The sequence below is a fragment of the Lactuca virosa genome, chromosome 6 (assembly GCF_052849685.1).
Source record: "Lactuca virosa cultivar CGN04683 chromosome 6, Lactuca_virosa_CGN04683_v6, whole genome shotgun sequence".
NCBI lineage: Eukaryota > Viridiplantae > Streptophyta > Magnoliopsida > Asterales > Asteraceae > Lactuca > Lactuca virosa.
Window position 1 is genome coordinate 154,279,404 of NC_136431.1, and position 21,595 is coordinate 154,300,998.

The 21,595-nt window shown below is 29.8% G+C and overlaps 4 protein-coding genes across 4 annotated transcripts; 1 reads left to right on the forward strand and 3 right to left on the reverse strand.

Moving 5' to 3' along the window:
- Positions 1–364: 364 nt before the first annotated feature.
- LOC145122017 (uncharacterized) lies at positions 365–2,043 on the reverse strand. The gene is made up of 2 exons (XM_079057695.1): positions 1,144–2,043; positions 365–400 (listed from the first exon to the last, which is right to left on the reverse strand). Exons 1-2 carry the CDS (start codon positions 2,041–2,043, stop codon positions 365–367), a joined length of 936 nt encoding a protein of 311 aa, XP_078913821.1.
- Positions 2,044–2,239: 196 nt separating this feature from the next.
- Positions 2,240–5,291, reverse strand: LOC145122018 (uncharacterized). Its single transcript, XM_079057696.1, has 4 exons — positions 5,110–5,291; positions 4,053–4,981; positions 2,860–3,939; positions 2,240–2,589 (listed from the first exon to the last, which is right to left on the reverse strand). The coding sequence occupies exons 1-4, from the start codon at positions 5,289–5,291 to the stop codon at positions 2,240–2,242; spliced, it is 2,541 nt and encodes an 846-aa protein (XP_078913822.1).
- A 106-nt stretch (positions 5,292–5,397) lies between these two features.
- On the reverse strand, positions 5,398–15,283 carry LOC145122020 (replication protein A 70 kDa DNA-binding subunit B-like). The gene is made up of 15 exons (XM_079057697.1): positions 15,270–15,283; positions 15,061–15,094; positions 13,197–13,343; positions 12,978–13,107; positions 12,828–12,857; positions 12,615–12,708; positions 12,405–12,532; positions 12,237–12,321; positions 12,007–12,142; positions 11,717–11,925; positions 11,520–11,640; positions 11,269–11,448; positions 11,128–11,196; positions 10,838–11,047; positions 5,398–5,544 (listed from the first exon to the last, which is right to left on the reverse strand). The coding sequence occupies exons 1-15, from the start codon at positions 15,281–15,283 to the stop codon at positions 5,398–5,400; spliced, it is 1,734 nt and encodes a 577-aa protein (XP_078913823.1).
- On the forward strand, positions 15,228–20,553 carry MDAR1 (monodehydroascorbate reductase 1). The gene is made up of 10 exons (XM_079058313.1): positions 15,228–15,370; positions 16,531–16,602; positions 17,209–17,260; positions 17,454–17,534; positions 17,716–17,834; positions 17,982–18,201; positions 18,297–18,415; positions 18,837–18,962; positions 19,121–19,261; positions 20,013–20,553. The coding sequence occupies exons 1-10, from the start codon at positions 15,320–15,322 to the stop codon at positions 20,334–20,336; spliced, it is 1,305 nt and encodes a 434-aa protein (XP_078914439.1). The 5' UTR covers positions 15,228–15,319; the 3' UTR covers positions 20,337–20,553.
- Positions 20,554–21,595: the final 1,042 nt, after the last annotated feature.

Below are 21,595 nucleotides of genomic sequence, written 5' to 3' on the forward strand. Positions count from 1 at the left end.
ATGTATCATCATGGATCTCTAAGGAAAGAGGACGAAAAATCGTGAACAACGGTACATTCGATAAAAAACTTGGCCTAAAAAAAATTTAAATGAAAAAAAAGGAAGTGAGTTTTGTTATAATCCGGTACATGTGCGTCCATTATAAAATTTTACAACCCTTCCTTTTGCCGTTGATCGTTTTAAATTCCGACGCTTTGGATTGGTTCCTTGATTCTTTAATTAATAATGGTTCTCTATTGCAATGACATTGGTTGACCAATAAAAAAAATAAATAGTAACTAGAAATAAAAAGCTCACATTAGATATGTTCTCATCCATATCTTTTTTGTTTTGTTTTCGACTAAGTTTCTTAGACAAAAACTTATTAATTTTGACTATCTTCATTCATTGACCACCTAATCTAAATTAGTCATTTTTAACGTAAACATCAGTTTTTTTTAATGATATTACACAACAAAAATTAAAAATATAATTAGGTTGGGTTTTATTAACCGATAATATGAAAGATTATAAATATTTACGGATATGATATAAAAAACCAAAAATATTATATTACTAGGTTAAAACCCGTAGAACCCACGGGTGTTGATTTTTAATTGAATTTAAAAAATATATATTTAATAAAATAATAATTCATTAATTTAGATAACGTATGAATTGTAATAATATATTTTCAATAATTTTTTGATTTGTAAGTATTTAATTACACAGTAAATTGTAAGTATTTAATTAGAAATGGATATATTTGAAAACTCTTATATTTTGTGCATGATTCTTGTTGGACATACGCAGATAATGCATTACCAATGTGTGTAATAAAATTAACATAAAAAAAACAATACGTAATTATCAATAAATAAAGTAATATGCCGGATTAAGTGTGATTTGCTAAAAATGAATAAAATATGCTACAAAAAAAGTTGGCTACAAATTTTGAAAAACTTCCTTATAAACAACATTGGAAGTTTTATTTGTGAGTTTGACATCTTTATCTAAAATTAATAATTTTAATCTCTCTCTGCTTTGAACTCTAGATAAGGCAACATATAATTGTCCATGTGAAAAAACTAGATCTTTGAGAAACAAACCAACTTTTGATAACGATTGTCCTTGAGTTTTATTAATAGTCATTGCAAAACATACCGCCAAAGGAAACTGTCTTCTTGTGAATTTGAAGGGAATCTTTTTTTCTGGTGGAGTTAAAGACATTCTTGGAATAAAAGTCTGGTTTCCAATATTAGTTCCAGTTATTATACGTGCCTCAATAACACGTTTGCCCAATGATAACACATGTAGTCTTGTGCCATTACATAAACCGTTTTTCTGATCAATATTTCTCAGTAACATTACTAGAACACTAATTTTTAAAACTAACTTATGATTTGGTAAACCGGATACTTTGAGACCATTTAATACATCAGGAGAGTATAAATTTGCATCAAACTGATCATGGACAAATTCGGATTCACATATGCTGTCTGAACTTAAATATTCAACTTCATCTCCTGGAAACTTGTTAAGCAAACAGTCGTTTATTTCCTGAACAACTTCATTTTTTGGAGCAAGTATCGCTCTTTCTTCAAAATAATTTGTATTGCTATAGTTCTCCAAAATTGAAGGATATACAAACTCAATTAAGGAACCTATAGGATCATGTGAATCATTAATGAGAATATCATCAGGAATATCGATAATCGTTTCACCGTCGTTTGGACCACCAAGTTTGCCTTCTCCTATACCCAATAGCCAATTTGCAAAATCTCTTATTTTTCCTATGTCAGATTGATCCCTTCCAACAGTTAGCCTCATGTTTTTTGTTAATCTATGGACTTTGTAATGTTGCCATAAATATGAAGAACTCAAAGAAGCATTTACAATGTTCTGTCTACTGCCACCCGGAACAACAGGTAGAATCTGTCTGAAATCTCCTCCAAAGACAATAACTTTCCCTCCAAATGGAATATTTGAGATGGTTGAATTTCCACACCTTAATAAATCCTTGAAAGTTCGATCTAAAGCTTCAAATGCATGCTTATGGACCATAGGTGTTTCATCCCAAATTATTAAAGAGGTTTTTCTTATTAAGCTAGCCAACTCACCATCTGGATTTATTTTACAAAAAGAATCCTCTGTAAGTTCAAATGGAATTATAAATCGAGAGTGTGTTGTTCTACCACCGGGCAATAATAAGGAAGCAATACCGCTTGAAGCAACATTTAAGACAATATTACCATCAGATCTAATTGCTGCAGATATTGTCTTCCATAAAAACGTTTTTACCCGTTCCACCATAACCGTAAACGAAGAAGACACCTCCTTCATTTTCTTGAATTGCACTCATGATGTTTAGGAAAATGTTATGTTGCTCATTTGTTAATGCAAGAAACATACGATCATAGTCATTCTTTATAACGGGAATGTCGTAATCTAGCTCCTCAGTGATTAGTCGATTGTTTGAAGAAGAAACGGATTCAACATCTGGGTATGACATATTTTTGAAGTTTTTGAGAGTAGAGTTGTTTCGAAGTAAAATTTGTTCTATTTCGAACAAAGTTAAGTTCTTAAGTTCATCTACTCCGAGTGACAATTCTGCACGAAAATATTAAATAATTTATAAAATATGTGGTTGATATTTAATAATTTTATTACTAATTATTTAATGGGTGTTTAATAATAAAAAGAAATTAAATTAAGTAAAAAATAAGAAAAAAAATGTAATACCTGCAGACTTAAATCTTTGTCGTTGGTTATATAGAATTCCATCTGCCAAATATTCTCATGTATTTTCCCAAACGACCTCTGGTTTAGACATACTATTACACATCAACAATGTAGAAAATAAGAAGCGTAGATAAAAACCAGATCCAGAATGACTTGCTTCTTTAATTGCATCAATGTATTCCTTGTCATCATCTAATAGTCCGAGTGCATAACAAGCATCTCTAAAAGAAGAATGTCTTTGACCATTTACTGTGAGAATTTCATCAAATGATGTCGTACCTTTTACTTTATTTAAAAGAATCCTTAAGAAATATGCTTCACCTAGTTTAGGTGAAACCGAATGAATTCTACCGATGGCTTTTCCTACTTTCCTTCGCTTCCAAAACCGACCATTTAATATCCAAACGAACTGTGTAGGGAATTCAACATATATAAGTTTTCGTGCTTCACTATCGATTGCATTACACTCCATCCAAGATGTGAACTTTGAAGCAGCAACAGAAGGTTTGTCAAGAACATCATCAATATCATCGTCTTCGCCATATACAATCTGTTGTTGATTAGGAAGATGAAAAGGTAGTCTAACAACAGAAGGATATTTGCAATGAACATCATATTTAAAAATTCGCCATGATGCTTCACATGCTGATAAATATCTACAATCGTAATATTCAGCTATTTCATCGACCACATCATTATTTTCACATTCATTGTTGGCTGGTACAACAGCAACTGTAGCTCTATCAGGACCCTTATTTATGTATTTAAACAAATTCTTTATAGAAGATCCTTGATTGCACCATTCAATATTAATATGTGCCTGGTATCTTTTCAATAGATATTTGTTGTATGGAACAACATTTCTATTATCCAACCTCACACCTGATTTTTCTACAAAATGACCATCGTTTCTTCGCCTAGATAACAGAAAACCATTTTGATCAACAGACGAATGATTACAGAATTGTTTTGGAAAGTTTTTAGAGCACTTTTTATCCACCATGCATGGACAATTCATATTTTCAGCTCCACATGGACCATGAATCATAAACTCATTCACAAGTGAATACAATTCAGGATCTTCAATTCTGTCTGGTATCTCGGCTGAAATTATCGGATCGATAAGTTCAACAGTTGGTAGCTTGTTGTCAGAATGCATGAATAGACATATATGACTATGCGGCAAACCTCTTTTTTGAAATTCAATGGTATAAACATCTGTAAAAGAATTTGCCAAAAATAGAAAATGTGATTAGATTTAAAAAAAATATAAAAAATATAATAATAAGAGCAATGTTTTATAAATACTTAAAAAATATAGTTTTAATTACATGCTTGAACTTTGCCGAAAAATTGATTCTCCCTTATGTCTGTAATGAATGCATCAAGCTTGACCTTGAACAACCTACATAGTATATCAGGCCTGTCTTCTGGTTGAAGTGAAGTACCCTTAAGAAACTTTTTAATCTCAGGCCATTTCGGATTACACGTAAAGGTTATGAAGAAATCAGGATATCCAAACCATTTACATAGTGACATGGCATCCAAATAGTTTTGCAGCATATAACGTGCTCCACCGGTAAAGGACGAAGGTAATATGACACGTTGGCCGACATTGGAGATATCAGTCGTTCCTTGAGCTTTTTGGTTATGTAAATTTTCATAAGAATCACATCTAAGAACATGTTGTTGCCTACGTATGTAGTACAATCTCTCCGTTTCCATCATAGTATAGGCATCTACCAGAAACTGTTGAAACAACCTTTTTGAATTAAGAATGAGAGAGAACGAATGATCTCTGTCTTGAATCCTATAAGCAAAATATTCTCTCATTGTACATTTTGCATGCTTGCTGTTGGTCGTAAATGACACACCTCTATGAAGAATGTCAACACTGTAACCATCATCCCCATATGGAAATAGCAATGGATATTGGAGAGGAAGGTACGAAGGATGCAATTCACTGATACGTTGTAGAGAACCATTTTTTGTTTGAACGACGATATCCCTCTTTTCAATTGAATCAGAAATGTCACCAATAACTAAAGCAGCAACCTCAGAAGCAGTCAGTAGGTTATATGTTCTTCCATCTTGCTGCCTTCTCCCGATGAGTCGTAATTTCATATCAACTTCTGGATTTTTCAAAAAAGTATCTCTTACCAACCTATAAGATCGAACCAACACATTATTTGAATCCAACATCACCTTAAAATCTTCAATAATATCACTATCAATTGATGTTGATTGATCCTTTTTCCCACTAAAATAAATAAATTTATACATAATATTAGTAATATATATATATATATATATATATATATATATATATATAATAATAATAATAATAATAATAATAATAAATTATGAATAAGAAGTTTGAAAAAATACCGAAAACATCTTTGTCTATTTGAAATTTCGTTCTCAGTATCATAAATGTATAACTGAGAGAATTTTGGTTCCGATCCTCTTGCTGGTAAAAGGCTTCCAATACTATGATAATTTTGACCACCCAATCTGAAAATGTATGGAGCGTTTCCTCTATTGATTGAAGAATCAATTTTACCACCCATCGACGTAAAAGAAAACATTGATTGTAACGTCGAATGTTTTTCATGAAGTGTTTGCTTTTAGAATCCATATTTCGGAACATTCTTTCATAAGTTGGGGGTGCTTTCTTTAAATCTGGAAGTTGAACTTTGCCGTAAGCACAGCATAATGAATAATCTGTGTTCTCCTTTTCTTTACCTCTAATGGATTCATTTCTCCATAACTTTGCATGACATGTTTGACATACAACATCTTGATCACCATGATCCAAGTATTCTGTAAAATAAAAGCGTAGAAGAAAATATCAATGAATTTTATAAGTATATACAACATAGTATTTGAAATGTAAAACGGATATTATTTTTTGATTACCATTTGAGATACCAACTATACGATTTTCATTGTTGACTTGATGTATATTTTCTACATCTTCTGTCAAATCAATCAATTGGATAGGGGATAAATGTCTTGTCTTCGTTTTTAATTTATGACATCCTGGATTTAACTTGATTGATGATGAAGAAGTGGTTACTGTAGACGCATTTTTTGATGTCATTTCATTTGAAAGTACATAGTACTGTCTCTTGTTTGGTAACTTGGAAGTGGCATATTTATTGAAACTGATGTTATCTGACAAAAAAAAATGTATATATATATATATATATATATCCTGATTATATACAAAATGGATAATAGTATATATATATATATATATATATATATATATATATATATATATATATATATATATATATATATATATATATAAATATATCCTGATTATATACAAAATGGATAATAGTATATTTTAAAAACAATAAATAATTATCATTTCTAATGTTAGATAATGGATTTTTAACATTTGTAATGTTAGATAGAGGAGTTCTAACATCTGTAAAGGAAGGAGAGTATTGTATGGTTGTATTATGCATTCCAGGTGAAATAAATGAGTTGAAATTTTGAGTTTGAGCAACAATGTTGGTTGATTGATCTGCAAATAGCAACAACTTATAAAACTTGTAAAGATATGTATAAAACAAAGTAACAGTAAAACATAGAATATAAAATAATAATACGGTTACAGTTAATTATATTTTTTAAGAGATACGATATTGATGTACTTGGAACGTTCGATGTTGTTTTCATTTTCTTCGATCTTTTATTTTCTAAATATATTTTTCTTTGTCTTCTTTTCTCTCTGGCTTGCATGTGGTACATGTTATTGTTTTTTTCTGCATAAAAACACATAGGATAGGATATGAAATGTGAAATTAGGTAAATAATATGTTTATATAATACAATTGAATAAATAAACGTACATTTGTAAGCATCGGTTACCAATTTCGAAGAATATTGATTTGCAGCGGACGAAGAACTTGACAATTTATCTATTTTTTTTATGTTAATACATGTGAATTTTTTTTAAATAAATTTTATGTTAGTAAAAAAAATAGAAATAATAATAATAATGTAAATATATTTAAAAAGTTACTTCTGTTCATTAAAGTATTAACCGTTGTACTTGTTGAAGATAGATGTGTTGATGTAGTACCCAAATTAATATTATTTGTATTATGTAAGTATAAAGTATTTAATTTTGTAGTCTTTTTAGAAGAAAGGGAATGCATTGTATGTCTGCAACCTAAAGAGATAAATGAGATTACTTTAAAAATTAAAATATTTAAGTAATAGCAAATCAGTAGTTCATATAATATTTATATAGCGAACAAATATGTATAATGTGAATTTGTAGTATTCTTAATTATTTTTGTTAAGTATTGGAAAAAACGGTACAATAAGATTATATAATATTTTTTTTAATTCGTTTATTAAAATGTTTTTGTAAATCTGCAAATAATAATTTAGTCATGTATTATTTTTTTCAAAAATAAGTCAATTGAAATATTTATAAATTTTTAAATAATATAAAATAGAAATTTTATATTTTTTTATATTGTATAAAAGTGAATCTAAATAATTATATTAAAGTTAACATGAGTCGGAGTCAGATCCAAAGCTAAATATGGCTCGGAGTCGAATCTAAATAATAGTCGATATCCACAAGCATTGTGACTCGTAACGTGTCTTGTATATGCAGAAAGAAATCGGTCAAGAAATCGCAATGCTCTCCCAACAACTCTCTCTCTACAGACGTCTTCTTCATCAGTCACTCTCTCTACCTTTCTCTCTCTGTGTGTGTTTTCCTATCAGTGAGCCTAAAACCCAGTTGGTTTCACAGATATTTTGTATTTGGGTGTTTGTTTACATGGACTCCAACCGGCCATAGACGGTCGTCGCCGGTTAACCCTCAACGACTCTCCTCGATTCCCCCACCATCGATTGCGTTCAACAACGCATGCAATTGAACCTCGAAGGTTTCATCTACGATGACCTCTCCTCCTCCGACTTAGTCTCCGTGAGTATGAGAAAGAACGATCCTAACCCCGACTCTCCTTCTTCCACTAAAGCCCTCAATTCCTTCCCTGATGTGCATCACCACTCATCATCCTTATTTCCAACCTAGGGCTTATTCCATTTCCATTTGATCTTTCCCCAATTTCACCCAATTTTGCGTTCGGATGATATCAGGGGGTAAAACCCTAGTTCTCCTTGGAAACCATGAAGATAAAATCGTTCGATATACGAAAAGTGTTGATGATTAAAATTGGATTATTGATACTAAACATCTATTCGAGCATGCGTGTTACAGTTAGTAAGAATGAATGTCTATTTAGAAGAGGTAACACATTTTGATCGAGTATGTACATATTTTGATTAAAAATCGGTTTGTGACATCTGTTTCACAGGAGATTAAATTGATTTGCTGGAGTATTTGCATATATTGTGCCAAATGAAGAGATTCAAAAACGTTGTTTCAAAAGTTTAGGGCTTCAAGATCTTGATGGAATGTTACAAGGTACATAATATTTTCCTAGTCAAGATGCCTTTTGATCGATGTTTTTGTTTAGTTTGGTTGGAATTGGAAATCAATTCCATTCCAACATTTAGTTGCAAATGAGTATGGATTTGGAATCCAATAAATCGATTGACTTTCATATTTCAACAATAAATCCATACATAAACCAATGTTACTTACAAATCAAAGACTAACCTGATATATGAATATGACAATCTTGCAGGAAGTAAGAGGGCTTTAAACTGAAAAGCAGACGCAATTGAAAGACAAAGAAGAGGAATGAGGAATTTCAAAATCATGGATTTCACGTTCTGATGTATATTTATAGATATAAATTTATTCACATAATATCTTCAGAATATACTCCCAGATTTTATGAATTTATTGTTTTTGAATTTTTATTGGATAAATTTGTGTTCCAGATTTTATGGGATTTAATAGAATACAAATCAATTAAATTTTAATATAGGATTTGCATTTAAATAGGGATTAAACAAAATTAGGAAACAATAATTTAAAAAGACGAAATTTGTAGAGGATATACATATACATATATACTATATATGGTGCAAACATGAGAGAAATGTATGATTTACTTGTATGTATCTTTTTTTTATTCAAATATAACGTTTTTAACAGAATTTATTAACATACAGATTACTTAAAAAACAATGTGAAGATATAAAAGTTATATAAGTTTTTATTAAAAAAAAAAAGTAATTACAAATTTGATCCTTATTGTATGCTATATTTTTCAGTTTTGGTCCAAGGGAAAGATGAACACTGTAAAAAAAAATAATAATAACTCATACGCTCTTAACATAGATGACCCATGACCAAAAATTATGAAATACTAAAATAAAATAAGGACAAAAACTGCAAGCCAAATTTTTTTCGATACATTCCAAACTTAAGCGCAATTTTTTTTCTATAAAATTGATTATTCAACTCAATAAACATCATAATAAAAGTTATATAAGTTTTTATTAAAAAAAAAGTAATTACAAATTTGATCCTTATTGTATGCTATATTTTTCAGTTTTGGTCCAAGGGAAAGATGAACACTCTAAAAAAAATAATAATAACTCATACGCTCTTAACATAGATGACCCATGGCCAAAAAATTATGAAATACTAAAATAAAATAAGGACAAAAACTGCAAGCCAAATTTTTTTCGATACATTCCAAACTTAAGCGCAATTTTTTTCTATAAAATTGATTATTCAACTCAATAAACATCATAACAAAAATTCATTTGAATACAACCAACAAACGAATTTCAAAACATATTGTAAATAACTAAAACAACCAACCAAGAAATAGAAGGAAAAACTATTATTATTTAGTTTATTAGAATTATCCACTTTTATTTAGAGAACCACAACCAAAAAAATAAAAACATATTGTAAATAAATAAAAGGAAAATATAAAATAAATGTATTTTATGAATTTCAAGGTAGTACAGATGACAAACAAATTAGTTGATATATCTTTCAATATACAGATTAATGCGAGTTAACTAAACAATTCGTCCGAAAATCCATTATATTTAATGTTTAATATAATCGGGTAACATTTAATTAAAAATGTGCATCTGATTAAAAAGTTTGATATCTTTATTTATATAAGAACCTAGCCATCATATAAATATAAATAAGAACAAAACCAAAATAAGAGAGAGAATTAGAATTACCTGTTATAGCAACAACCTTAATTACAGTCCTTGATTCTTCATGACCATCCTGTTTAGAACATACTCTGGGATCTAATATGATTAAAAACGTAATGGATGGAGTAGAGGAGACATTTAGTTTTCTTAGTATCTTATTCAACTTTTTATAAAACCTAAGAAAACATTGCAGATGGTGGTATTTATATAAAACCTAAGAAAACATGATTGAATGCCCTGGCACATTGATAATGTTATCAACAAAATACAATCCCCTTTAAAAGGACAATCCTTTTCCTCCATCGAAGCTAGGAAATCAAAATACAAAAATCAAATCTAAAAAGGTAGAAACGCAAAACAATAGAAAATCAAAACCAAAAAATAAATTAATGATTCCTATAGTTTCAAACTGTCGATCTTCATCTATAATACATTGAAGCCGATGACATATGTGAATTTCTGCCAGAAATGTCACAACAAAATGACTCTTTTTTCACGTAATTATATTAGTATATTTGTATTTTACGGGTAGATATCTGTAAATATAAAATTAACATGAAACACAACATATATACCGAAGTTGCCCCTGCAACTTACAATTAGATAACATAACAATTAGTAATGGTAATGTAGATATCATGAATTTGTACTGCCAAATTAGTTTTTTGATAATACATTAATACGTCAATAAACCAAGTAATAATAATTGACATCATAAATATTCAAAAATAAAAATAATACGAAAAAATTCAAAATATCTTTAAAAGCAAATAAACATCAAAATATATTAAATTTGTGTTAAAACCAAAACCAACTAACTTGTCCACTTTAAAAAAATAAAAATATCCAAACATATTCAAAACCAATAATAATTGACATCCTAAATATCCAAAAATAAAAATCATACCAAGCAATCAAAATATCTTTAAAACCAAAACAAGTTATCAAAATATATTAAATGTGTGTTATAACCAAAACCAACTCGCTTCTCCAATTTTGGAATTAAGAGTGGAGTTTCCTCTCCGATTGATTTTCTTTTAGCCTTAGTTGAACTTAAATCATCTCCAGAATCAACGTCATAAATTTCTTGGAGGTTGCGCTTCAAATCAGTTGATATTTTGCTAGGACTTGTTGCGGTTGATTTATCAACTGTTGAGGGTGTAAAACTTTCATTTGTTTGTGAGATCACATCCTAATTTTTTTTTTAAAAAAATAAGTATTTAATTGGAACAATTAAATATAAATAAAAGTTAATAAAACGAATTGAAAAACCTTTTGAACAGGCTGTACAACATCATCTGATTCCAAAGGCACTTGATTTAAGGAGACAGATTGAATACTCTAGAAAATAGAATGGAAATATGTTAATCGTTATAAAGAATTATAAATGTTGAACAGTAAAATGTTATGTACCATAAGTTCTATTTTACTTTCCAATTCAGAAACAATGGACATATCTTCTGTAACTTTGAGAACAGTGTAGATATTATTATAGTTGTTGACATTGTATTCTGTAATATCTACAAGAAAACCAAACTTGCGGTTTTTCAACACTTTAAGTTGTATTGGAAATAGTCCATCAATGTCTCCGGCCTGTAAGATGAATTTTAATAAATTAAAAAATAAAGTAAATGTTTTCTGATTTTAAGATATGAATAATATACCGCTTCATGTATCTTTTTCAACTCGTATGCACTTATATTTAACAGCCTCTTTGCTTCCCTATCAAAAAGAGTCAATCCAATGGTGCTAGTACAATCTTGTACGTTGATTGGAATTATATACCTAAAATAAAAAAATTAGGTCATTGTTAATTTTGTTGAAAGATTGAAACAATTAATATAAATAAATATGTTTTTACTTTATAACTGTATGAAATTCCGATTTTTTGCAATGTGGATTTGTACACTCGACAACAACAGTTTCTGAAATTTTTTCAGGGTCGGTATACGAATGATTGGCTTTGGGAACAGGGGTTATTTTTTTTCCACATTTGTTGCATGCTTCATAATACCATGGTAGATTCTGCCTTATATTAACAATGGAAGCAACTAATAAAAACTTCATTTCCTGTATCAAATAAAATGTAAAAGTTGTTAAAATAAATTGTGCAAAAATAAAATGTAAAACATATCAAATAATGCAATATACCTTAAGTGGTTCGGTGATCTCACAAACTGTTTTTAATGGAAAATTGCCTTTAAAGTCATCTGTATATGAAGAAGAGTAGCTTTGAAGTGTAGTTATGCTTTTTTCAGGAATACCGACATTGTCATCACATTTCAATCTGTAATGTTTAAATTAAATTCAAAAATATTAGGATTTGTGTTTGTTTAAGTTAAAATACATTATAAACAAATAAAAAACAATTGGAAACTAACTTTTTTTTAAATTCATTAATTTCGTAAATGTCAGAATTTATGAACAATTTCGTTACTTCAAAATGACTTTTAGCTTCACCAATTCCTGTAAAAAAAGTATAGCAAATTAATAAAAACTATAGAAAAACAATAATTATAAACATGTATATATAAAGAGTGAATACAAACCATTCCAAATGTTTAGCTTCAAAAACTGCATCACTATAACAACACAATTAACCGTCGGGTTATTTTTTAGGTATTCTGACATCTGATATGCTTGACTTCCAAAAATAGTAACCTTCAGATGTACAGAACTAAATAAACAATGAATCTAGTTATTAATATTAAATTGTGATTAATTAAAGATAATAAAGAAATTAAAAAATATAAACTCACTCTAGGTTGCTAAGAGTGAGTTTTATATAATGCTTGGATGCTACAGGATTTGAAGTTTCAAGAGGCCTAAATGACACGATCTGTCCAATAACATCTACACAATAGATAACACAAGATAAACTATTGCATTAATATTATAATATTTAAATAATAAAATGTATAACCAAGAACACAAGTGATAAAAAATGATTCGAATAAAATTTAATAACTAACCAAAGAATGTGTCTCTTGGACATGTTTGTTCTATGATAGAATTAAAACCAACAAACATAAATCCATTCACCGGACCCGAGAAATCATCACATTTTTTTAGGATGCTTTTCCAATCCAAAGTTTTATAATTATATAAGGTTTGTTTATGACCTGTATAACTAAAACCATTAGTAACAGCAGCCATATTGGGTTTTATAATTATATAAGTTTCATCTTCCTTTAAAAGATGACGAAATCTGGAGAAATTATGATTGAAGACACGAGCATGGTACTGTGTACCCTGTTAAAAAAAATAAATAAGAATTATTATTTTGTTGAAACATATGTAATATTGAATGAGGTATAAAAAATATACGAAATACAACAAACCTCCTCGTCCATCATGATCATTTCAATTGAACAAACTTTATTATTTTTGACAAAGTTCCAAAATTTAAGCACCCGAACCTTGATATGTGATTTTTCATCCATCTGCTCAATGTTATTTAGGTAAACTTTATTCCCTATATTCATTTTCTGCAAGAAAATTTAAACCATATAGAATTGTAAGCAAATAGCATTTTTGTAAAATAATATATAAAGTTATAAATTAGCACATGCGAATAACCAATTATTCATTTAATTGTTCATTCAAAAATAGTAACCTTCGTGACTGTTTGTTCATCTTAACTAACGACTAAAACAGAGAAATTATAAATCAGCACATGACAAAAACCAATAATTCATTTAATTGTTTATTCTAAACAAATCTTATATGTTCACATTGTTTTTTAAGTAATTTGTATATTAATATATTATGTTAAAAACGTTATATTTGAACAAAGTACAAATACAAGTAAATCATATGAAATAATTTTTCAGATTCAATAAAACTTTTTATAATCAAATGAAATACAAATAAACAGGAAAATAAATGATAAATATGAAAAACGAATGATATAAGTTTTCAGATTCAATAAAACTTTTTTATAATCAAATGAAATACAAATAAACAGGAAAATAAATGATAAATATGAAAACTGAATATCCGGCCTACTGGAGTATCTTTATACAAACTTCATAATTAAAGCAATGTACATAGAAAGTACAATGCTATAATTAGGTTCACAGTAACAGCAAAACAAAGTAAACGTAACAGCAAAACAAACAAAAACATACTGTAACTGTTAAAGCTTTGGATCTGAATCCGACTATTTTTTTTATTAACAAAATCAAGTTCTCATGTTCATTAGGTTTTTCGTGTTTTTAACTGAAGAGGTAGAAGAAGAAGATGATTAAGAAGAATAAGAAAAAGAAGAAGAAGAAGGTCACTCATATAATGGCAACATGACAGAAACTGATAAATCAGATCATGAAGAGCATAAAAACATTGGTAATCTTGATTTCTGGTTGTTAATTCTAACAAAAAGAAGCCGATCATAACATAATTAAAGAACTAACCTGATATTTGATTATTGAAACGTTGCAGAATCAAGAAGAATAACGTTTGCAAAGATTTCTATGTAGCAGAATGGTCAACACAAAAGAAGCATATAGATGGTATAATTGTATTATATATATATTTCGGTATTTGATAAATTAGTGCAGATTTTTTGGGATTTAATCACTGCAAATTATTTATTTGCAATCACAATAAACAAACTTCCATATTAAATCGGAAATTTCGAATTTGAAATTTGAATAACCTATTTTTTCAAATTATTTTCATAACTTTTATTCATTTAAATTTATTGGTTGTATATTTTGAATACAGTTGTTTCCGGATTTTTCCGGATTTATTGCATCTGTTTGATTTGGAGTGAAGGGCATTTACGTAAATAGAGCTGAATAAAATGAGCGGGAAAACTCGATCTTGGGGGTCTTGGAGAATGACACGTGACACGATTCTACTTATTTATTAGGATATGAGATAATTAAAAATTTAATATTTAATACCAATATTAAAATAATAAATATTACTTAATATTTATTAAAAGGAGTTAATTAGTTAAAAAATAATAAGAAATTAATATTTAGTTATAATTATAGAGTAAAATAAAATTTGATTGATTAAAAATAGGTTAGATGTATTAAAAAAACATTTAATTTATTATGTTGAATATACACTGTGTTCAGTGGTAAAACTGTAAAAGTTAGTTTGATGACACAGTGGTAAAAGCCAATTTGATGTCGATTACATTGGAGATTGGAGATGCTCTAAAATGTAAATTCTGATTCTGATGTTGAAAATTACATGATTGTTGAAAGGATTGATTTCAGTATGTCTCCTAAAAAATGAAAAAAAAAAAAAAAAAATCAGTCGTGGTGATCCTACGGTCAACAAAATTAACACGGTTGATTATCATCCACGCGTCCACGTCTCATTGGATTTTATGTCTCACCTTCCCCTATATACACCGATCCAGCCAATCCCATTTTCTAGAATTCCGACTTCCTAAATACCTGTCCAAATACATTACTTGATCGGAAACCGATAGCCATCATCAAATTCAATGGCGGAGAAGTCTTTTAAGTATGTGATCGTCGGCGGCGGTGTCTCAGCTGTGAGTCTCCATCGATCATCCTTATTTTTCATAGTTCTCATTATTATTATTCGACGTTTCTCTTTCCTAATAATTCTAGTAATCCGATATTCTATAACTGATTCTGTAGCTTATTACTTTTTAGGTAAAAACAGGTTACGATTTAGTAGACTGTTTTAAGTGTACAGAGGGACTAAGTGTCTGGGCATTATACGATCATCGTTTAATATAGAGATCTGAAAACTGTTTTTTAATCTCATTTTCTATTGTACTCTTAACGAGTTATACCGATGTATGTACAAGGATATAAACTACACTTTTAATACATTTCTAGTAGGAGTATGTAATTGAGATTGTACTTTTGCCGTATATCGATGCTTTCTTTTTGGATTGCGGAGAATCGTCAAGAAGGATTAGTGTGAACATATATGTACGGAGTTTGAAAAATCTTCTATGTGCTACGTCACACACTCGGACCAAATATTTTCGAAACACAAGATTGATCTTAAATTTTGTTCCGTATTCGGTTTGTATTCCTTGCTATATGGATTATGGAGTCGACAATTCTTCCTTGGGATGTCCATAATCTGCTTTCTTTAGGAAGTTATAAAGTAACCCATTTGAAGTTTAGTTCTTTCTATGGTTAGGTGGGCATCTGAATTAATTACCTTAGTTTTAATGGAACATAAATCTGTAATAGGGTTATGTAATTGAGGATATATTTTCTGTTTCTGATGGTTCTTTTGCTTCTGAACTTTGGTAATCCCTCTCGCTTGTCTCAAGAAAGGAGACATGTTTTGACTAAAGTTTAGGTTTGTGAGCCTATTTTTCAACATCAAAGTAGATAGGCATCCTTTCACTTTTCAGAAAAAACTTATAACTAAGTAAATATTTATATGCAAAACTACAATTGGAAATCAGTGTTGCTAATTTTTCGAAGAGCATATATATTTTACACCTGGAAATTACTAAATTTTGGCAGTACCTTTGAGTTGTAGGCCATTTCTTGAATTAAGATTTACAGCTTGAAGATATATCTATCTTTAATGGAAATTCAGTTTCTGTTTGTTGTAAATTTATAATCTGTATCTCCATTTTCTTATGTGCAGTTGGCTCTTATTGTTTCAGTTCACCACCAACTTATTTTAAATAGCCTAATTATATTGCCATTGTACATGCAGGGTTATGCTGCAAGGGAGTTTGCAAAGCAAGGAGTCAAACCAGGCGAGCTAGCAATCATTTCAAAGGAGGCGGTATGCTCATCAATCTTTGCCTCTCTATGTTACTTATACTTTTTGTTTAATAAATATTTTATAAAATGAAAATTGTAAAAAGTTAGGACTTATTGGGAAAACCTGGTTACCAGATATATATAACTTACCAGATTAAGTCTTCTCCTCTATTTAGTACTTTAAATAAAAAAGAAACAACACCTTACTGTGGATAATGCATATATAGTTGTTGAAACATGTAATACATGAAATTCTAGCTTAATCATATTTTTAATGGGATCTTTAATTTCTTATGTTTTTTCTTTCCTCACTTTTCTGTATACAAATATCACCATATTTTTGATGGTTTAAACTAAAAGAGTAAACTAGAAAAGTGTTTATTGGACTACACATACACCCCCTATTACACTCATTAAAACCCTTAATCCAATTCAATAGATTGCTTGAAGCAAATTACATGTTGTCCCTTTTATATGTGACATGTATTGAATTTGATTTGGTTCAATGTCTCTCTTCTTATTAAGTAAATTCCCATTTTTTTTTAAATAAAGTTTATTCTGCAAGAAAAAGTTTATCATGTAGAACTATTTATATGGTTTTTCTAACCATTGTTTTTGGTCCTTCTAGGTGGCTCCATATGAACGCCCTGCACTAAGCAAGGCATATTTGTTCCCTGAGGGTAAGCCATTTTTTATTGGCTGCCTATTTTTTTAAGACTAAATGCAAGAAATAGCAATGTACTTTATTTATTTATTTATTCAGTCTTTCTTTATCACTGAATATGAAATTTTAATGATTTAATGTGGATTAAACTACATATTATGTAGTGTTCTAACTACTCCTATTTCTTATGTATCTATATTAATTTTCAGGAGCTGCCAGACTTCCAGGTTTTCATACATGTGTTGGAAGTGGAGGAGAGAGACTACTACCAGAGTGGTACACAGAGAAAGGTATTGTGTTGTCATGTAATTATAAAACTTTACAATTATATATCAGATATATTCATTTATTCACTCAAACAATTTTTGACTAGTTTGACCCTTTACCATGCTGATTCAGCAATGATGTGGCGTCCACATGAATTATACTTTAATTTTAATTAACTATAACCATCAAGCGTTTCTTCTACAGGAATAAGCTTGATCCTGAACACAGAAATAGTGAAAGCAGATCTTGCTTCAAAAACTCTCACTAGTGCAGCTGGAGAAACCTTCACATATAAGGTTTTGATCATTGCCACTGGCTCCACAGTAAGTGAAAATTCAAATTTTCTTATCAGGACATTGTACTTAAAAAAAAAATACACCCGTGAAAACTGCTTTTGTAATTTCCAATAAGAAAGTTGAAAGTAGAATGCTATAAGAAAGAATTAAGTGAAAGTATGTTGGTATTTGCAGACTCTGAAGCTGACAGACTTTGGTGTAGAAGGTGCTAGTGCCAAGAACATTCTTTACTTGAGAGAGATTGATGATGCTGATAAACTTGTGGAAGCTATCAAAGCAAAGAAAAATGGAACAGCTGTGGTTGTTGGGGGAGGATACATTGGTCTTGAACTTAGTGCAGTACTCAAAATTAACAATTTTGATGTTAAAATGGTTTACCCTGAACCATGGTGCAGTAAGTCAACCAAATTTCATCTCAATGTGATTTTTTTATTTTAGTTTTTTTTTTTTTGGAAAATCATCTGTTAGGGGTAATTCTTTTAACTTCAGTGCCCCGTCTATTCACTGCTGACATTGCTGCTTTCTATGAGAGTTATTATGAGAAAAAGGGTGTCAGTATCATCAAGGGTACAGTTGCTGTTGGATTTACCAGTAATGACAGTGGAGAGGTTTGTTATTTCTACTCATGCAATTGAAATCTTTTTAATTCTCTTTTTCTTATGCGGTTTCTCTACACAATTTTTTCTTTAAAAAAAAGTCAAAAACCACTGTGGTTTGAATTTTTTGTTTTTTGTTTTAATCACTGAGTCTTTGATTTTTTTTCCTGGAAAAAACCTATGTAACTGGGTATAAGGGGTTTCCAGGTAACTATAAAACTTTGGATTCTATAAAAAACTGCTATAGTTTGGATTTTTTGGTTTTTATAAAGTTGTAAGTGTTATGATTTCCTGGAAACTATTTCGGTCTTAGTGGTTAAAATTGGAAAATATTTTTTGGGTGGTTAAACCGAAACAAAAAAATATAATCTAAACTTAGAGTGTTTTTATGAAATTCGGGCATTTGTCTAATAAGTGCATTGTTAATTTTCAGGTTAAAGAAGTTAAATTGAAGGACGGAAGGGTGCTTGAAGCAGATATTGTGGTGGTTGGTGTTGGAGGAAGGCCCCTCATCAGTCTATTCAAAGGACAGGTTGAAGAGGAGAAAGGTGGAATTAAGGTCTGTGTTTACTGTTTAATTATTATTAATCTCTCGTTTGTGTAATAGCCATAACTAATAGGAACCGAGGATTGGTTAATTTGGTCATTTTTTTGTATGAGTATGACATCTCCAAAAACTGACAGATTTGAATTGTTTTTTTTTTTTTTAAATCACAGACGGATGGATTTTTTAAAACAAGTGTTCCGGATGTTTATGCTGTTGGTGATGTTGCTACTTTCCCAATGAAATTGTATGGTGACATCAGAAGAGTTGAACATGTTGACCATTCTCGCAAATCTGCAGAACAAGCTGTCAAGGTAATCAAATCCAAACTGACTTTATCCTTTCTCTATGCAATTTATATAAAAAAAGTTGGACTAAATGCAAGACATTGTTTATGGGCTAATCACTAAAGACCAAAAAGGAAAATATCATATCCCAAAATGACATCAATTTTTCAACTTTTATCACAAAAAAAGCCACGTATTTCACAAAATAACTTTTTTTTCGGATTGCTTTATAGCTGGTCCCTGCTAGAAAAATCTTAAAAAAAAGCTTGATTATTTTTTATTTCATGAAACTGACATCAATTTTTGTGGAACGGGTCATTTTCAAGAAAAATGTTGTTGGGAAAAGCAAATTTGCATAAGAAAAAGGGTATCGTTTTGTTATTAATTTAGGAATTGTGGTCATTTATTTGGTTATTTTTGTTATTAGCCATTTGTTTTTTTATAGTATCCTACTTTACTTTCTTTTGATTACAACATTGTACTTTTGAAAATCCACATGATTAAACCAATCCCATCCAAATTTAAAGCAATTTCATTAGTACATTGGGTTAGATTTTTCAAAGTATAATCTCCTAATAAAAAAAAAATTCAAGTACAATGTTGCAATTCAGTAAACTTTTTAAAGTACAGAGCCTTAATAAGAAAAAAATAAATAAAGTTTAACATTGTAATATTAAACTAAATAAAAATAGGATGCTATAAATATAATACAAAAATACATTGCTATTTCTTCCATTTAGCTCGACTGAAATCTTTTTGTTCCAACTTACTTAAACAGGCGATTTTCGCAAGCGAGCAAGGAAAAGAAATCGCAGATTACGATTACCTTCCATACTTCTACTCGCGTTCCTTCGATCTGTCATGGCAATTTTACGGTGACAACGTCGGTGACTCTGTCATCTTCGGTGACCACGACCCGTCATCAGCAAAACCAAAGTTCGGGTCATACTGGATCAACAATGGAAAGGTGGTGGGTGTGTTTCTAGAAGGTGGTGCACCTGAGGAAAACCAAGCCATAGCCAAAGTAGCCAAACTCCAACCACCAGCCTCCAGCCTAGACGTGCTTGCCAAAGAGGGTCTTGACTTTGCCAGCAAGATTTGAGAACCTTACCTTCATTATGAAACTTATATACTATATATGAGTTTGATTGGTTACGTTAAAAACGGTTAATAACACAATATGTTTCAGAAATTGTGGATTTAGAGTGTCTTTATGTTGCATTTGTGTGTTGTTTTTTGGCTCTTGTAGCTCTCAACTAGTAGTAGTTGTATTTCCCTTGATTATAACCTCTTGTTGAAAATAATTTGGTTTGTTTCCAGCGAGCTTGGTTAATGGTTACAATTAAGACAAGTCTGACTCCTTAAGGCTGCCACCCAATTAAAATGGCCAGTTATAGGTTTTGTTAAAAGGTTCTATTATTTCTTAAAAATATTTACTTATTAATTAAGTCACTAAAAAAAATCTAAAAAGTTTGGGCTAAAGAGCCGGGGCTTATAACCGTCCTATTTAACCTAGTATAAAATTTTGAGACCAGGCCCAATTAAGAGAATGAAGAAGGCTGCCGCAACTCGCAAGCATGGGAAGGGCGGGAACACCGTCCCATGTACCATTTCCCGAGCATCTCTCACAACAAATTGTGCACGTTTCAAGAAAATGAATCCAGATCCATTTTAACTGTGGATCCATTCAAGATGAATCCGTGGATCGTTTTAGGTGAAGTGGAGAATCTATTTTCAAGGCGAATCCATTTCGGATGAGTTTGATGTTATTTAAATTTAAACTTTTATATTTTTAATCATTTAATTAAAACTAGGGTTTGAACCGTCCGCGATGATACGGAAGCCCAATATGTTGAAAAACACATCTCGACATGGATAAGGTTTTGGGGAGAAATTTATGCGTGTTGTGGCGAAAAACTTCTTTACAAAGTGAATCATAAAAGTATAAAATAAGGTTTCGAAGCAAAAAATTATGTATGGATGAGGCATACAAAATGAAGTTTGAAAATGTATCTTAAACGTATTAATCATCGTTTAAATAAAAAAAGTAATATTAATAAAAATGAAAACTATAAAAAACAATTATGTAAGGGACAAAAAATATAGCTTTAAAATATAGCAAGAGATCAAAATTGTAACTTAAAATTACCAATAATTTAAGTTTAAAATTATGAAGGATAAAAACTGTTTAATTAAAATTATTTTAGGGTAAAAAATGTAAATGTGAAAAGTTTGCTATAATAAGAATCAAACTTGCTATTTCCAAATAAAACCTTATTTGCATTTTGTACAAAAAGCTTTAAAAACTATAATATAATAGGAATTTAGTAATTTTGGTTCTGGAAAAAAAAACCAAATGGA